This window comes from Mya arenaria, chromosome 4 (genome assembly GCF_026914265.1).
Source record: "Mya arenaria isolate MELC-2E11 chromosome 4, ASM2691426v1".
In the NCBI taxonomy this organism is placed as follows: Eukaryota; Metazoa; Mollusca; class Bivalvia; order Myida; family Myidae; genus Mya; species Mya arenaria.
Genome location: NC_069125.1, coordinates 32,614,533 through 32,634,424, shown reverse-complemented (window position 1 = coordinate 32,634,424; position 19,892 = coordinate 32,614,533). Strand labels below are relative to the sequence as shown.

Here is a 19,892-nt window from a genome sequence, read left to right as displayed (position 1 = left end):
TAGCTGTATGTCTTGGAGAGCTTTTGTTACTATTGCTGATAGTTTTATATTATGAAAATTGCATGAACCTCCGATTGTTGTAAAATGACCCATGTTCTATGATGGAAGATATGTGTATCTTTCGGATCGCTTATGCTATTTTCCATACTAGCAATCCTCTATGATGAAAGTTCCAAGAACCCCCGAATAATTTCTTATTTCTTGCGAATTATCGATCTTCTATGAAGGATTCCTTTACCCGTCGGCAAACTTTTGCTGTTGTTGCAGACTGTCATATTATAAAATGAAAATTGCCTGAACCTCTTAAAAGAGCTTCTTTAATTGTGGTAGGCTGTCCATATATACTATGTAGTATGATGCCAGATGCATGTACCCCTCAAAACCTTTTGCTATTGTTGCATACTTAATCTATAGGAGAGTTTCTGCTAGTGTTGCATCTGTTCGTCTTCTATGATGAAAGTTCCCTGAACCTCCGGAAAACGACTACTTCCTAACAAACTACCCCAGTTATGTGATAAAAGTTCCCTGAACCTCTCGGAGAACTAACACATTCTTCTTCATTAAAGGATTTCTAAACCCCACGGCGAGCTTTTACAATTGTTGCAGATTTTCATCTTCATTCTATAATGAAAGATATCTTAATGTTTTGGAGAGTTTCGGCTTTTGTTACAGATTATCTATCCTCTATGATGAAGTTTTCTGAATCTCATGGAGAGCATCTCTTATTGGTAGTGATATTGATACCGCCCATCTAGCATTTAAGATGTCTTAACCCCTCTGAGAGTTTCTGCTTTTGTTACAGATTGTCATATGATAGATAGTTCCAGACTAGGTACTAAAAGAATTGTGAATACATGTATATCACTGCTTTGAATTTGGAAATTGTACGTTAAGCATACCGTACAACATGTCTTATCTATCAAGTTTCCTTGACTTTTTTCAGAATTAAATATATTTCAATATCACAGATATTATATAGGATTCATGGCAGATTTGATTATAATCGTATTTTTCCTATCCAAGATGGAGGCGCAATTTACATTGAAATTTGATTTTCAATCTTAACATTTACTTGTACGTTGAAGAAGTGTTGTCATATGAACTTAATCAGGTTTAGAACATTGGAGTTTTTCGATGTTCAACCAAATTAGTTAACGTTCGAATGATAAGCAAATCTTTTTCACCAAAAGCATTGGTTCTACCGTAAGTTTATCGCAGAATAATATTGAAATTAGTTGTTTGTGGCTGATTAATTCTTATAAGGCGTCATTTCAACAATAAGAGATTTAGTTATTAATTTGTCATTTGTCAAAACCGAGACTAATTATTTCACAAAGGCAGTTGATCTCGTGAAAAATTGAACTGACTTACTATTTTACAAAGCAAGCCAACTGATGAAATATAAGTTTTGGTGCTAACTAAACGGGTCAGTTAAAGAGTTCTGTACCTTTTTTTGAAGGACTCTTCTGCCCTTCTGGAGACCAGCATGTTCACCCTACTGCCTTTCATAGCATTAGATAATTAAGATAACTAAATATTTCTTTCTTTATTAAAACTTAAAATATCATTATAAATTACAAACTTGACATATTGGGCAGTTGAAACCAAATGGTTACATCGATAAACACAATTCCTAACATTCTCTGTGAAATTCAAGATTCAAGTTCTTCACAACATGTGCCATTATTCCCCTTAGCACCCTGTCCTTTTTCTTCAGCATATTCATTACCTGGCCAAAATCCTACCTAACGAAACGTTATAATAAATATACCAAATATATTGTACTCTTACTCAGAAATTAACAATAATCCTCTATTTATTAAAACATACTTATCTTATTGCATCTATCTTGATATGTTTTCCAATCCATAGCCACAACTTTGCGCAAAATAACATGAAAACAATGGTGCAAATAGAAGCCATGGTAAGAGCTACATTGCGCTCGGGGTAGACATAAGCTGCACTTTCAATTCCCAGTTTTACACCAGATGCATCTTCAACGTGCCAAGTGCGAAATGCCTCTTCACAAGTCCTTAATTGAAATTTTAAAAAAGAAGAAAGAAAATGTCTCTAAACGTTAAGAAAAAAATACATAACTATAAAATGTTCTATTTAAATATTGCTAGCATCTTGATTATCTAAAATAATCGCTTATTAATAAACACTTGTAGTACATTCTCGTTCACCTAAGTGATGATTTACTGTGCTGTTTGTGGAGTTTTGTTCTGTGCTGTTCTTCTATGTTTCTTGTTTGTGATTTTGTGTTCTATGTCTTTGGTGTTTGCCCAGTGTCACTTAACCGGGTTTATTTTTAATCGTTTTGCTACTGAGCTTGTTTCTGTAGCTTTTTGCATATACGATGATGCTATGCGTTGGATTTATCATTATCAAACACCTGATGAATGAGAATGTTGCAGTAGGACAACCCTGTTCATTCATTCCGTATTTTTACCGGGCCTGGAAAACTCTGTCTTTCTCGGGTCGAGAATGTCTATCACACCGCATAGAAATGAACGATTCTATAATATGCTACGCTAATCGTTATCGTCATCTCAAGATCATCCTCATTTTTTCCAAATCACCGTTTGTCCCAATCATTATAGCACAGCAGATGGATTTGCAGAATCTAAAACAAAATTCTACTACGAATTGAACAATATGCCATAAACTTAAAAAATGTTTGGATGATTTGCCTACTTTTTGTATGACTGATGTCTTGCTTAAAGAAATGCTTTTAAGTCTGCATCTGTTCCGCTTGGTGCAGCGATTGCAACACTTTAAGCGTTGAACACGTTGGAATTATCTTGAATTATAACGGCTCCATGAAATACAATCAGATATTACTATATGGTGGTATATAAAACTATTCAGCTGCATTGAACAAAGATATTTAGTGTGTTTGTTTGTTTTGATTTCTGTTATGGTATGTGGTCATATGCCATCGTGTGTCTCTTGTTTAGTGTTTGTTTGGCCTCGATCATTGTGCTTTTAAAAAGGTTCTTGGTTAAGTGATATGCTACTGGCCTTTTTACTATGGTTATATTATATTGTAATATACAGAAGCATAGGACATAAAAACATTGTTTGATATCATGGAAAATGCCTAAGAATACCTACGCAAAAATGATTGACAATTCAATGTGCAGTCCTGATTCAATAGTAACGGACACGAAGTTATAAAAACTGGTGGATCTGTGAGTCACTTTTGTAGACAAAACTATTTTTTGAAATATCTGTTGCACCGTTGATTGCAGTACACAAACAAACATTAATAGTCAAAATATCAACATCATTCATCATGTTTTTCTAAGCAATTATTCGTCGCTTGTAACTAAAGGCATATCTTTACAAAACTAGTGTTTTACAATGAACGGAACTTGTATCTTATCCTTATCTTACCACGAGTGATTGACACGTAAGAGAAAAAATATTCAAATTCAGTGGAAAATAATTTACTAAAACCGACTGGATTCAAAGATGCATTGCATTTAACGTAATTTGCTGCCATAGATACTCAGATAAAGGTCTTCCTCCTTTTGGTGACCAACAGAGACTAAAACAGCTTTCATCATAAAAAGGGATACGTGTTGTGTCTATATTTGTGATAAAAAACGTTTTTGATATATACCTAGTCGCCAATGCTCGGGTTTTTTTGACAATTTTAGAAAGCTCGTTTAATAAATACCGTATTGAGTAACTATGCATATACAATACGTTCATATATGGCCTGCATTTACAATAAAACATAAAAGTTATCAGGCATGAATAATAAGTGAAATATAGACAAACTTAGCGTAAAGTCAACATCATCAAATATGCAATATAACGTACATTCTAAGCCATTGTTGTCCTCGTTATGAATGTAAAGAAGTCTTAAAAATAAAAATGTAAACGTAAAAATATTCTTCCGGTTTAAAGGATATTTCCTGTGATGTTGAGTCACAGTTTTGTAGCTGTTCATGGCTGTTGATCAACAAAGAAAGAAAGAGAGGTAAACCGTGTATGAGCAGACATGAAACAAAGTATTAAGGGGTTATGCCTCTTATTACAATAAGCACTGAACTAACTGCACTATTTTTAATAATTCAATAAGTACATCGTATTTACAGAAAATGTAAACAAATTGGTCATTTAGAAATTATTTTTGGACAAAAACTGTTAATTTGTTAAAATATTAGCATCCCAAAACATCCGATAGGCTTTGTGAGCATTTTGGATTACTTTTCTAGCACAAATTATCGTCGTTCGAGTGTCTTATTGATATACGAACCCTGATCATGATCCAGATGGCTTTCGCAATTATCCACATAAGTCGTGTACTCCTCAGTGAAAGCTGCATAATATATTCAAACATTTCATCTCATACTGAGACGTTCAGAGTTCCAAAGGTTTCACTTTTGAAACTTATTTTTAATAGCAAAATTCCTTAACCTCTAATGGCAAACAGTCCCATCATATTTAATGAATCCTGCCCCAGCCTCTCAGACAACTTCTTTTATTTTACAAACTGTCCGCATTCTTTGTTATATTATAAAAAAGCAACAATATAAAGATACATTAATATTTATTCACCATTGAAAGCAGAGGAAAACATGATAGATACATTCAAACTAAGGATAGTTAATTCAACATGCGGTTCAAACCAAGACCTTTGTTATATACATATGTTTGTATGGCCCGTATCAAACAAAGTTTGACATAAAGTCACGCAACGATTCCAAATATCGAACAGGAAATACCCTTGCAAATGAATTGTCTGATGCATGCTGGGGCATATGTGAGGTCGTCGAGCGCTCACAAACTGGCTTAAGCCCTGACGTGAGTTTCCTTGCACTTAATTTTCATTGACCGTACACTAATGGTTACATAAACAAATAAACAATGATGTGGTGATAGTTGTTTAAGGATTTATGTATTAAAGTTTTGTGTCTCTTTTTTGGTGTTTGTTTGCCCTTTAATTATAATATTGGTTAAATTTAGGCCACTGGGTTTTGTACTTTTAGTTCTCTTTTTACACTGTAGCAGGATACGGACACATAAACCTAGTATAAGCTTATACTATTAAAGAATTCTACTTCCCCTATCATACTGTTCATATACACCTTTAGTGCCTGGGATTTGTCAATGTGTCCTTGGGCGGCAGCGTTGTTAAGCATTGTCTCATACTTGTCGGAACCATGGTTGTTCGGGTCGAAGTTTTCTCTTACCCATTCTGTATATACGCCGAAGTTTCCCTAAATCGTAGAATTAAATAAAATTAGAGGAGTTCGAGATGTTGTAGTAATAAGCTTGTCCGACTTTTACTAAAAGAGGTTGTGGATTTGAGCCCCACAAGAGGTACAATCGAATGTTTTCTCAAAATAAAAACCTGTACCTGTTTCTGACAGTATCCAAGGAATGTATTCGATCGTGATTCATACAAAATTACTGCTTTCACGACGGAGTTTAGTTTAAAATAAATGAAATAATATGAATATACGTTTGTATTTGCCTAATATTGGCCGAGCCTCATTTCAAGAAACTACCGACGAGTGTAAACATTTATACAGACGTTAATCAGGACACTTACATAACAACTTTTATCATTTTGTAGCAAGATCAAGACAGGGTACTAATAGACACCTTGAAAGAATGTTTGCGAAATACTCTGTGAATAGTATATTGTCAATAACTGTGAATGTTTCATTGTAAATACATGTTTTTCTATACTTTTGAATGGGTAAAACAAAAACACGTTCAACCTGGGGTTTTATTTTCTTTCGTTCGTTTTCATTTTTTCATTTAAATAAATAGATATTATGTATTTAGTTTTCCTATCAAAGATGGAGGCTGGATTTATATTTAATATATACTTAAAAATGTAAATTAATTTCTACGGGGAAGTTGTGTCATATTAACTAAATCAGGTTTTCAGCAATTCATGATTAAAAAATTCTAACAGTTTTGTTAAGGTTTGAGGGCTAAGCAAAACTTGTATACCCATAAGCATTGGTTCTACAGTATGTTTAACGCAGAATGATTTTAAATTGACCTGTATTTGGCTGATCAATTCTTAAGCGGAAATAACAATAAGAGTTTAATAATTAATTTTTCATCTCGTCAATTCCAAAACTTCCTATTTCACTAGTGGCAAAGGCAATTGATGAAATTAAGTTATTATGCTAACTTACTGAAATATTTTGTTATTTTACACACACACAAAAACAATAACTTAGTATCCCTTCTTGGTAAATACTTCTCTTACTGTATCAGCCTTGATCTGTTTTCCAATCCATGGCCACAACTTTGCGCAAGGTATCATGGACACAATGGTGTAAATAGAAGGCATGGTCAGAGCTACATCGCGCTCGTGGTTGACATAATCTGCACATTCTTTTCCCAGTTTTACCCCCGACGCATCTTCAATGTGCCAAGTGCGGAATGCCTCTTCATAATACCTAAATTAAAAATGAAAGGAGTATCTTTTAAAGAAGAGCAAATTATAAATAATAATAAAATGGTTCTCTTCATTGTAGCTAGCGGTTTGATAAGTTTATATTTTCATTGGTTTTATCAATACGAGTAATAACAGTTGATTATATCCTGTTAAACACACCGTTTGAAAAAAAAAAGAGTTTATCTAGATAGTATCATTTCCGGTGGAATGTCATTTGGCTTAAATTTGGCGCGGTCCAGGTAATTATAGATTAATTATTGAATGGTGAATTTTCAGCATGAAATTAAAGAAAATTGTTTAGTGCAGTTTTGGATCGCAATATAGTTCACCTTCAGAACACCAAACGTAAATATTTCGCTTTTGGTGCTCGCTCGTTGAAATATATTGTTATCTTACACTGACACAAACAAGTATCCTCAATATCGAATACGTTCGTAGTAAGACAATCCTTTCATCGTACATTGGAAACTGTCATCAGCACAAGATCGTCCTCAGTTTGTCCAAATCATCGTTTATCGGAATTATTCTCGCGCAGGAGATGGATATGAAGAATCCAAAAGAAAGTCTACGAATAAAACTATACGTCTTTAAACTTAAATCTTCCAATAATTGATTTTACTTACTTTTTGTACGACGCATATCTTGCTTCAAGAAACGATTTCAAGTTTGCATCCGTTGCGTTTGATGCAGCGATGGCAACACTTTCAGCAGCGTTGAACACGTAGGAATTATCTTGAATTAAATAGGCTCCTGCAAATACAGTTAGACATTACGATACGATAGTATATAAGTATTAGATGGCTGTTTGGGTTATAGGAAATACTGCCGACTGAGGCATCTTATATTCATTTTATCATACCGGAACAGTTTTAGTGGATAATAGTTTGTTGTTAATACAAAATGACATTTAAAATCAATGAAAACTCATTAATTTATCACAGTAAACAAGTGAAGTTCCAGGGGCACTACATGTAGATGTTCCGTAACCATACTTCAAGTGCATGCGCATAAACCTTCGATTTGTTAGTGTCATTGCTAGATAAGAATATATTGTCTCTATATCTATTTTATATTTTTCTTTCACATACTTAAGACTACCAAGATTTTTTTGTTCCGCGCTTCACCACGTGTTTTGCGTAAACAGGCGCAAAGGTGACAGTTTAAACCACTCGGGCTATCCAACAGATCATACAGTACTGATTTCTACCAATACGGTATGAGAATTTGCACGAAGAATGTAATTGAGGTATATTAATAGATAATACTATTCAGTAGCAAAGAACATAGAATATTGTCTTTCGGTATTTTTTATATTGTCTTAGTTGTCATTTGACACATTGTGTTTCTCGTTTAGTGTTTCTTTGGCCTCGATCCTTGTGCCTTTAAACAGGATAAGATTTATGTGTTGTGCAGATGGGCTGGTATGATTCATTGTTTGAACATTAAACGATCGACCATGTATGCAGAAGGGAAGGATACAAAGACATTGTTTTATATGACTGTCCTATGTATACGAATACCTTCGAAATAATTTGAATGACCATTCAAGGTTCTTTTCTGATGTCATAGTAACAGAAACGCAATAGTAACGACTAGTGAGTCCATGTAGTATGGTTTTTATAGACAAAACTCTTTTTTACTTTACAGTAGCACATATCGGTTTTTAAATTGTAAACAGTACAGATACAAAAGTTATTAGTCCAAAGAGTTACATCATCAATGGCATGCTAAATGTCTTAAACAATAAATCGAGGTGGACATGGTTGAGATTGTTTAGATAATTTTTACTGTTTGACTATGTCTGAGCAAAACTTCGTAAATTGCTAATATAAACATATTTTTATCATATATTATCAAATCTCAAGTGTTTAGCTATGTATAGCTTTAACCTACAACATTTAGTTGACAAAACGAAGGAAAAATATCAATTTAAGTAGAGTACCGTACCAAAATCCACTGGATTTAGAGATGCATTGCTTATCTCCTGGACAAAGCGTGACTTCAATGTCTGTTGTTGGTACAGTGTTGTTTGTTGCCATAGATACTCAGACAAATGCGTTTCTTCGGATTGGTGACCCACAGGGGTCCTCATATATTCACTGTCCTCCAACAAGTATACTAAGTAGGTGGAACTCCGAGGGCTTCTTCTTGTAATACCAGCATCACAAACGCTAATCTGACTATTAGACAAACATAACTATCATAAAGAAATGGATACATGTTTTGTATGTATTTGTAGCATTTATGTATTCATTATATTGAAAAGTATGTTAAGTAATTATTTATATTTTTTGTCGTTTTACGACAATGTCTGCTATTAAGATGCATAAGATGATTTAGAAGCAGATGCGTTTCAAATTATGTCTTAATTAAAATTCAAATTATTAATCTAAAAAATGACGTTGCCTTTATGAATAAGATATAAATAGATATTTTCATAGACTGCAATGAGACATTGTCTTGTAAGGAATTGCTGCATCATGCAAGTGTGAAACTCGGTGGGATATATTTTAGTATTATCAACAGTGGGATACATCCGGACATAATGAGTGCGGTAACCTTGCCTATTTATATATCCGTTATCCTTCCAAACGCCTTATACGGCCGTGAAATGTGGAGTGTTTATTCTAGGGACGATATTCATAATTTAGAACTTGCCCCCATCGCTTTTGTGTCAAACATATGCAACATTTTCACATATATGTCTACGAACTTCGCGCTTTGTACCCTATGGCATGACACCAGTTTATATAATAATTGAGTATCGAAAACTCCAATTTCTAGGCCAACTGTGCTTGTTACAATGCCATTATCAGGCGAAACACATATTCGTACACAGACTTCTACGTTTCATGAACGGTGATAAACAAAAGACTGGATTTCTACCGGGTATATATAAGCTACTCTAAAAACAGTTTCGTTGAGTATCTAAGCGTATATATTAGTTCAGGTGATTTCCCAAATAAGGTATCCTGGAAACGGATCCTTCAGAGAAATGTTATGATGCGCGTGAAAGCAATAATTTATGATAACATAACGACATCTTCTAGTGGCGAGGCCCTGCGAAACATCATTATGCAGTACAAATGTTCCCCGCTATGGTTTGTTGTTAGAAGTAACCGTCGTCTCCAGAAACCATGTACGAGGTTTATGAACTTAACGGGTACGTTTGTTTCAAGGTCATTCTGAGTGTAAAGCGGTCAAATGTCATACTGAACATTTAATTTGCTTTTGCCATAAAAGAGAAGAAGAACGTAGGGTCTTGTGGGATAACATAATTCACTGCTGTGGTGTGGATGCCTTTAAGTGTCAAATTATTAAACCTCATAAGGGCCAGTGCGCAAAGGTGTTTCAATGTGCAACAACAAATTTTCATAATTGATTGATTATTCACCCAATTGCAAAGGCGTTAATTAACTTACTTGTAGTTAAGAAAGCTTGAGTTGAGTGAATATCAGATACTTGATACTGATAGTAGTGATGTTCTGATAATGCGTATATGTTTTAGGCTTATGTGATCCATGACGTTTAAGTGCAACTGGTTACCATGCATGTACGCTATCACTTTTGTAAATTAACGTTTGTTATGTACATTATATTTGTATATCTATGTTTTATATTAAACTTGTAAATATGTTCTGCTCTCCGTTACTGGAGGAATTAAATGTATCTATCTATCAAAAAATTAACAATACCTGAAATATAGCCAAACTTACCCTAAAGCCAATAGCATCACATATGCAATATAACGAACATTCTTAGCCATATCCTTTATCGTTATAATTAAAAAGATGTCTTGTCAAAAAGATGTCAAAGTATTATTCCTACAAAATGTTGTTCTTTCAGAAAACAACTCTACTTTCGGTTTCAATGATGTTACTTGTGATGTTGAGTCATAGATTAACAAAGGGGGGTAAACCCTGCATGAGCAGAAATAGTATTGAGGGGTTATGCCTCCTATTACAAAAAGTGTTCTTGTTGAACTTACTGCAATAATCTTAATGATGCAATAATTATGCATATACACACATATACATACAGACAGGAAACATGCAAACCATTGATACAGTTTATATTCATAGGAATGTTTGTTTTATTAAAACATCCGATTTAAAATACCCTGGAGTTCAAACACATGCTCGTTTTGGATTGTGTTACATTTTGCTATTTAGTAATAATTGTCAGACAAATCTACTATTTTGTAAAAGTATTAGCACCCCAACATAGCCAGATAGTCTTGGCGAGCATTGTTGTTTACTTTTCCACTGAGTATTTGTCGATGAGTGTCTACTAGATAAATGATCAGGTAAACCATTTCAATAGTATTTTTCATCTCATGTAAAAATGTACTATTACACAACTTTAAGCATTACGTATGATGTTTAGTATTTTGAATTGAATTTTGGGGCGGAGGCCTTTATTTACAAAATAAACTCTTGACATGACCCTTCAGGTCGGTTAAGTAATTAGTAATTAGTATTTGTTCCAAACCTAAATTTAATATTGCAACAAAAATGCATTTTATATGCCAATATATCCAACGAAGGTGTTTCAGTGTTGTTGCTTCTTCACTATTTTTGTTTTATCTTGTTTTTTACGGCAGTGTACACATGCGGTGTTCTTGACTCGGCCCCTTTTTACAAAGATTTTAGTCGATCTCAGTCGTAAATTGAAATAAAACAACCTTAGTGTCATTCTGTCATTATTTTGCTACATATTTGTGAAAACAAATTAATTTAAGTCAAATTTAAATTTAATACAATTTATGACGTGATGACGTTTTATGAATTGATGTCAGAATTAGATCCTTTATTGGCAAAAAGAACTATGGTTTACCATATATGTTGGTGGTGCCTGAATTGAATATCTGTAGAGGTTAACTATTCTTGTCTAGTGTGATAAAATATTCCTGAATCTCTCGGACGATCTTTGCTATTGTTACTGAATGTTCAAATCAAATGGTAAAACATGCATGAACCTCTTCTGCTGTTTTTGCAGACTATTTGTGTATAAAGATGTCTGAACCTCTGGGGGCATCTGCTATTATTGCATAATATCAATCTTCTATGATGCAAAATGTCTGAATCTTTTTGGGAGCATCTGTTCCGTTGCAGTCTGTCCCTCGTTCATGTTGAAATATGCCTAAACCTCCTTTAGAGCTTCTGTCGTTGCTGCAAACTTTCCCATATTCCACATTTAAAGATTACTCTACTGCTTGGAGAGCGAATGATATAATTGCAGAACTTCCATCTCCGTTTATGAAAGTCGCCTGAGCGTCTCGGAGGGTCTTGTTTCAGTGTCAATAGTTTAAGATTGAAAATGTCTGAACCTCTCAAAGAGCTGCTTTAGTTGCTTTAGTTCATCAAACATTTAAGGTAGCTGTATGTCTTTGAGAAATTCTGCTTCTAATGAAAATTTCCCGAACCCCCAAATATTTTCTAATTTCTTGCAAACTATCGATTTTCTATGAAGGACTCCATTACCCCTCGGGTCTTTCATACTATATAACTAAAAATGCATGAACCTCTCAGAGAGATGTTTTTTATTGTTGCAGGCTGTTCAAATAAACTATGATGTAAAAAGCATGTACGTCTCAAAAAGCTTTTGCTTTTGTTGCATACTTAATCAATCGGAGAGATTCTGCTGGTTGCATCTGTTCGTCTTCTATGTTAAACGTCCCCTGAACCTCCCGGAAAACGTCGATTTTCTAACAAACTGTTCCATGTTCTGTGATGAAAGTTCCCTGAACCTCTCAGAGAGCTTTTACATTCTTGCAAACTATCCACCTATGAAGGATTCATTAACCCCACTGCGAGCTTTTACTATTGTTGCAGATTGTCATCTTCAGCTATGATAAAAATGTCTGAATCTTTTGGAGAGTTTCTGCATTTGTTGCAGATTGTCTCTCTTCCATGATGATGTCGCTGGATCTCATGGAGAGCATCTATTATTTATTGATACCGTCATATTGTCCACAATGCATAGACCCCTCTAAGAGTTTCTGCTTGTGTTACAGATTGTTCAACTATTTCATTTATGATGAAAGGTCATATACACGTATGTCAATAAGTAATTATGCTGATGTTGTTTTTAGCTCCACTGGCCGAAGGCCATGGAGCTTATGTCGTCACAGATTGTCCGTCGTGAGTGCGTGCGTGCGTGCGTGCGTGCGTGCGTGCGTAAACTTTTACTTTAAACGACATCTCCTCTGAAACTGATCAGCGGATTTTGACAAAACTTCACAGGAATGTTCCTTTGGTGGTCCTTTACCAAAATTGCTCAAATGGTTCCGGTCCATTGCACAATATGGCCGCCAGAGCTAAAAATAGCAAAATCTTTAAACGACATCTCCTCTGAAACGGTTCGGCAGATTTTGATGAAACTTGACAGTAATGTTCCTTGGGTGGTCCTTTATTAAAATTGCTCAAATGGTTCTGGTCCATTGCACAATATGGCCGCCACAGCTAAAAATAGCAAAATCTTTAAACGACATCTCCTCTGAAACGGATAGGCAGATTTTGATGAAACTTGACAGAATTGTTCCTTGGGTGGTCCTTAACCAAAATTGCTCAAAGGTTCCGGTCCGCTGCACAACATGGCTGCCAGGGCAAAAAATTAGAAAAACCTTTAAAGAACATCTTCTCAGAAACCGATGATCAGATTTTGATGAAACTTAACAGAAATGTTCCTTGGATGGTCCTTTATCAAATTTGCTTCAATGGTTTCGGTCCACTGCACAAGATGGCCCCCAGAGGTAAAAATAGAAAAACCTTTAAACGACTTCTCCTCAGAAACCGATGATCGTATTGCAATGAAACTTGACAGAAAATCAAATGTTACTTGGGTAGTCCTTAACCAAAATAGCCCAAACAGTTCTGGTCTGCTGCACAACATGGGCACCAGAGCTAAGAATAGAAAAAAACGTTAAACTACATCTTCTCAGAAACCGATTATCAGATTTTGATGAAACTTTACATAAATGTTCATCGGGATGCCCTTTAACCAAAATTGCCCAAATGGTTCCGGTCCGCTGCACAACATGGCTGCGAGAGTTAAAAATAGAAAAACCTTTAAGGACTTCTCGCCCGCAGTCTTCACGAAAAACATTTTAACCTACTAGCCAGTTGGACTAGCATAATGGCATATTTTACTAGTCCGAATGACAATCTAGTAGTCCGACTATTTTGCCACATTATAAAACTGTATGCTTGAGGTATTCAAATGAGCAGCTTGCAGTTTGAGTAAACATTTCTTTATTATGATGCTCATGCAGTGATAGGGAGTGACATCCTTCTGTTGGGAATAGTGCTCCTTGTTTTTCAGAACCTATGGGTACTATGTAAAAACAACAGGCATCTTGCTTGAATAGACTGTAATAATATCAACATGGTTAGAAAAGAAATGCCATGCTTTAATAGCTTTGATTACATTTTACTACTGAATTACCTCCCTTTAATAGAAAAAAATAATGTCTTAATTTTTCACGTATAGCATCTTTAAATAATTTTTAAACAATAATAATTTATGAGTAAACATATAAGCATAAAGTTCTCACAAAAAGATCAATTTAAAAACCTTACATTTATACATAGGAAAGTATATATAGACTGAACATCAATTTTCGTTTAAGTGACATTCTGAAAGTTTATGAAACAGCTATTTTTAGTAACTTAAATGGCCGAAAAGTGTAAGTGAAACACCAAGTCGATTCTATCTCGTCAGTTCTTGTTCAGGTTAGATATTTGCTTCATAATCTATTCAGATTAAATGTTAACCGATGATCAGATTTTGATGAAACTTGACAGAAATGTTCCTTGGGTGGTCATTAACCAAAATTTGTTAAATGGTTCCAGTCCACTGCACACCATGGCTGCCAGAGCTAAAAAATAGAAAAAAACTTTATACGACTTGTCGTCGAAACCGATGACCTTTTTTCGATAAAACTTGACAGAAATGTTTGTTTGGTGCTCCTTTACTCAAATTGCCCAAATCATTTCGGCCCACTGCACAACATGGCAGCCAGAGCTATTAAAGTAAAAAAAAAATTAAATAACTTCTCCTCAAAAATTGATGATTGTATTTCTATGAAACTTGACGAAAATGTTCGTTAGGTGGTCTTTGCTTGAAACTTTTGGCCAGTGGAGCACAGGCACTGATGTGCCTCTTGTTTGTAAATGAATCCAACCTTGTAAATTGATTTCCTTAAAAGTAACTTAATTCGACGACAAATTCCAATTTCCACAGGTTTTTTTTAAAGACACCGTGAAATTTTGCTAAAAAACCGTTTGCTCACTCAAAATGCATAAGGGTTTCATGAAATGTATTGTCCATGATCTGTACTTCCTTCATCCCTTTGGACAGTGGCGTATAATCTTACGCTTATGAAGTCACCACTCCTTTCATAAGCAACTGCATTATGTGTGTGTTCTTCTGTAAAACATGCAAACAGATCAACTTTATTTTTTTAATTCGTCCATCTGATAATCCGAGTGACTAGGTCACTTAACCTAAAGCACTTATAAGAAACATCTGGAAATTCTAGTTGGGCTGCGTTGTTTTTTTGTGAGGACAGCTCGATTTACTTGCAATAGGCTTAGTTCATTCTGATATTATCATTATCTGCGTATTGAGATCTTCAACAACACACCGATTCATTTAAGTGTGTAAATTGGAATAGTCATTCAACAACATTGAACCAACAATGCAGAAATGAATTTTAGGAGTAAAGTGCAATCAATTACTCAATTGACTCAATTGAAATCATTCTTGTGCACTGCCATTGATTGTTTTCTTACATTTCGGAGTGTCAAAAAATGGAAAAGAGGATTGTGCCCTCGTACCTGTTTGCAAGCCCAAGACCTCAGGAATCTTTACTTTAGCTCACCCAACCACGTATTGCTCGGAGGAAGTTTAAGGATCATTTGGTTTTCGTCGGCCGTCCGTCGCCCACAATTAATTGAAAATAGTAATTCTTTAACTGTCAAAATTCACATGTATGGATACCAATATTCATTTTGCTAAAACATCCAAATTATTCTACTCCATGCGTAAATAAGGTTTTCGTGGCAACCAGGAAAAGATATTGTCAAAAACTAGTGTCCCAAATTTGAAATAATATCACAGAAATGGCCTTAAGGTGAGTTTTTACATATTTTGTTCAGGCTGTCCTTATTTGTGAAAAACATAGCCACACCAGAAGGCGGTGCTGTTTTTCATACATGGCTATCTTATGAAAACTAAAATCGTTTCAAGAAAATAATGGCCTATTATTGAAATTATGTAACGGAAATGTTACTTAAGTGACCCTCAGCCATAATTAATCAAGCGTTGCATTTCGTAATAAAAACGCAACCAGGGAGTGGGAGTTTTCCTATAAACATTTAAAGTCTCCTTGTCAAAAGCCCCGGATTCGATTATGATTTTTAACAGAAATATATCTTTGGTGTCATTCAATTAAAGTTATGGCCTTATTTGAATCAGTTTCACAGGAATGTTGCCTTGATGTCCTATCTCCTAAAAAGCTTTCAATTTATTTGTGATCAACGAAAAAACTAAGAACGTATTTTTAACAAGCGGCGCCAATGAAAATACATTTAATGTAGATATGTTATTTACATAATTTGTACAAACACACATATTTAATATCACATAAGTTTGTATTTTCCACCTTGAATGCAAGTTATATATATATAAATACATAAAGATTATAACAAATATAGTTGGTAATTATCCAAATTTCAGTACAAATTAATACTTTATTGCCTCAAATATTGGAGATAGTCTAACGTTAATGACAACTGGAATAAAAAGACGTATAACAAAGTCAAATAGAATGATATGCGTAAATAATAGCCCATAATAAAGTATTACTTATGTACTGAAACACAATGTGTTTTATGATGGTACAGTCTTGGGTTTGTTTACTTAAGATAAAAATTGACCCAGAACGAGTGGGAGACCTGCAAAGCACAAGACGTCTTTACTCTGCAATACTTTAATAAAGAATACACAGGAGGCATGAGACCTCAGTGAGTTTTACTATATGTTTCAAATGAACGCTGATCTCACGTTTGAAAATCAAACAATCCCAACTAAAAATAAAGGACCTTGCAGCTAAAACAATCCAAGACACAAACTCCAAATTGGAAGGAAAATAGATTACCCAGTCTTGTTTTTTATTCGGCTACAAAACAATTTACAGTCTCCTTCAGGTTATTATTTTTCCACTGGAAACAATCAACTTTTCTAATAAAGTGTCAAAATAAAATATGTTTTTTTCTTCTTTCATTACATTTTGATAAACTATTGATACTTTAACACAATCACTATCGTTTCTGTATAAAATGCGCTAGCATTGACCGCTCCATACGAACATAGCTGATTAACCCGACAAATATCGGTAATTCATATAGTTGACGTACTAATAATTGCAAGCTATCTGCATTAAACCCATTCAGATAACGTTTGACATAGATTTAATTAAGGAATGAATTGCGGGATTGATGTCATTATCGGGGTATGAACGCAATTGGGTTGGTCAATGTGTGTGGAGTCCGATTCCCGATAATGACATCAACCCCGCAATTCATTCCTTATATGTACACCAATATTTCATTATTTCATTCAAGAATTGTTAAAAAAATGCTTTATTTCATTTAAGAAAACCTTTCAGTAATCCGTTCTTAACCATTCTGTAAATAGAACGACCCGACTATAACCGGAAACATTTTTTCAAATGACGTCACAATAACGCGGGAAAAGAGAAACCACTTGAAATCACTTTAAAACGTAAAATTAAAACACTTCTGGTACCAATATATTTAAAGTATAATAAACCAACACTTTTAAAAATGTTGATCTATATTTTACGGGACCTGCAGACACAATACAACCAAAAACAAGATCAATAGCTTTCATGTATATTGTTATGCAATGAATTACGATCCGAACATATCCGAAGATGTTGCGTTCATCGATTGATGAACGCAATTGCCGAAAGGCAGTTCATTTAAGGAATGGAAGTTGAGGTGTAAATATTATCGAATGAGCGATCTTTTGAAACATATTTTTTTTCAACTGAACTTATTCTAAATTGTTTTGATGGAGTCAAAGAAGTTGACCTCTCCCATCATGCTCTTCGTGTAGACTTGCAGCGCCTCGTTTCTGTTTATTACCCCTTGGGCTTCAGTCCTGTCAATCAATGATTCGTACTTGATTACTCCAGAACTGTCAGGGTTAAAGTTCTCCCATTGGGTGTAAACACCGAAATTGCCCTAAAATGATATTGAAAATAAAACTGCACGAGGTTGACAATCGTGTCTGATACTTGCCTAAGGCTAATAGATGTTGTTGTTGTTGTTTTTGTTGTTTTTGTTTTTTTTCGTTTTTTAATTAAAGTTAAAGTTTTCCAAACAAATTGATTCATCTTCTTAAAATTAAGGTCTTTAATCCAAATTGGGTCTTCGTCTGCAAAAAGTCATGTAACATGACAAAGGTCCTTTATCAAAATACAAATAATACCTATTTGATGGTTATTGGCACGTTAAAATCAGTTGATTAACGGAAAGTGCATACTGTATCTGCTGCAATCTCCTTTCCAATCCATGGCCAAAGCTTTGCATAATTATGTGTATGTAGTTTTAAATCCTGGAAATATGTTTTCGTTTGTTGTGTAAAATGTACTCATATTCATCATTCAAAACTGTTCTTCATCGTGTATTTACCGAAGCCCTCGGGGTTTAGCGAAGCGTTCCTAATTCCTTGCACAAATCCTGACTGCAATGCTTGGTTGTGATGCTGTTGCGTCTGTTCCCAACGGAACTTTGAGAGCGAGATCTCAGGGGCCTTAAGACCCATGGCATCAGTAACATCAGAGGCCACCATGAGCGGGTTGGCATCCAAATGATGAACCAAGTAAGTGGTACTGCGAGGGCTTCTTCCGATTGACATGATTGAGGGTCTGCAAAAGATATGCAAGCATTCATTAATAATATTTTATTGATTGAGAAGGACTCTTTTTCACGTTTTATACGGACATATAATCTGTTTCTTTTTGTGAAATATTCTTAAGGTAGGTAAAATGTCATCTGAGAAGAAAATAATAGCTCACGAGTTCCTTAAGATTGGGGGAAAAAGTGGGAGATAATGTTTCATCTCCCCGAAAAGCAGGAATGTTACGGCCTACAACAACGTTTACCGCGGATAACGCCGATAAAGGTTTGTTTTTTTTCTGCACTATTTTTAATAAGACATGACGCATTCTGCGTCGCTAACGACTATATTACCCTCTCTTCGTTTGTTTTTTCCTTCAGTTGGATTGGTGAACAATCTGATACAAAGTTTAAACAAAATTTAGGTCTAAGATGTTGTCTGCAATCCCTTAGAATATAGAAGGACGTATTGATTACCTTCAATGTTTCATGTCTAGGTCCAATAATCAAACGATGCTGCTTAAGGGAGGTGTCTAGCCGCCTGACAGGCGTAAAACTGCAGATGTCTGTTTCTAAAAGGGGCATAGTCGACTTTCGCCAGTTCATTGTTCTATATTTAGGAATAAATGTGTGGAGATATGTCTCTAGGAATCTTCTCCGTACCCAACTACCCCATAGCAAAAATTGCCGACTAAAATGATATGTTGACAATTTTTAATTACATGTCAAATAATGATGAAGATAATCATTACGCATAAAACATCTATCTGCCATGGTCTAATGGGAAAGGTCGCTGACTCCAAATCTGAAGGACGCGAGATCTATCGCTTTTGCCGGTGAAATATGTTTTTTTCTATTACTTTTACTTCTAGTTTTGTGTTTTATCATAATAAAATACAATATATGTCATGTTGGTTTTTTTTGATGATATAAAAATTCGACAATGCCCTTTAAACGAAGACTTCAGAAAATTGGTGCAGCTTGAGGTGGTCGCGTAGGTTTTGAAACCATGTACTAAAATGGCCGCGTCCGGGGAGAAGGTAGTATATTTTCTTTTTAATCTCAATTAAATGTGCGGGTTTTTTTTCAAAACATGCTACAGGATAATATTTTTTATGATTAAATAGAATCAAAGTTTATTCACAATACATCGCTTCCATGAGTATGCATACATTAAAATGATTCATTCACAAGTTGACAAAAAGTCACCAAAAAAACGAATATCAGAGAACTATATGTATATATAAATAAATAATACTTGTATGCAAGAAGGCGACAACTAACCAAGTACATTAAATGTTGATTTATATAGTGTACGCATAACAGTTATATAACTTATTTCTTAATTTGAAAGTATTACGATTAAACATGGCTACGTTTCTATTTAGTTTTACATTATCAGATTGCTTCAGTTCAAATAAATTTGGTAGTATCTTCCAAATATATTTGACAATAAGTGTGTTTCTTAAGTCATTAAACAGAGGACATTCAAAATAAAATGAAATGAAACGACTTAATATAATAAT

General features: G+C 34.6%; 2 protein-coding genes across 2 annotated transcripts; both read right to left on the bottom strand.

Annotated features, from left to right (window-relative positions):
• Positions 1-4,551: 4,551 nt before the first annotated feature.
• LOC128232534 (uncharacterized) lies at positions 4,552-10,323 on the bottom strand. Its single transcript, XM_052946160.1, has 5 exons — positions 10,153-10,323; positions 8,384-8,616; positions 7,060-7,186; positions 6,245-6,437; positions 4,552-5,234 (listed from the first exon to the last, which is right to left on the bottom strand). Exons 1-5 carry the CDS (start codon positions 10,200-10,202, stop codon positions 5,043-5,045), a joined length of 795 nt encoding a protein of 264 aa, XP_052802120.1. The 5' UTR covers positions 10,203-10,323; the 3' UTR covers positions 4,552-5,042.
• A 5,786-nt stretch (positions 10,324-16,109) lies between these two features.
• On the bottom strand, positions 16,110-18,392 carry LOC128230758 (uncharacterized). Its single transcript, XM_052943200.1, has 3 exons — positions 18,134-18,392; positions 18,011-18,100; positions 16,110-17,709 (listed from the first exon to the last, which is right to left on the bottom strand). The coding sequence occupies exons 1-3, from the start codon at positions 18,383-18,385 to the stop codon at positions 17,524-17,526; spliced, it is 528 nt and encodes a 175-aa protein (XP_052799160.1). The 5' UTR covers positions 18,386-18,392; the 3' UTR covers positions 16,110-17,523.
• Between the last annotated feature and the right edge of the window lie 1,500 nt (positions 18,393-19,892).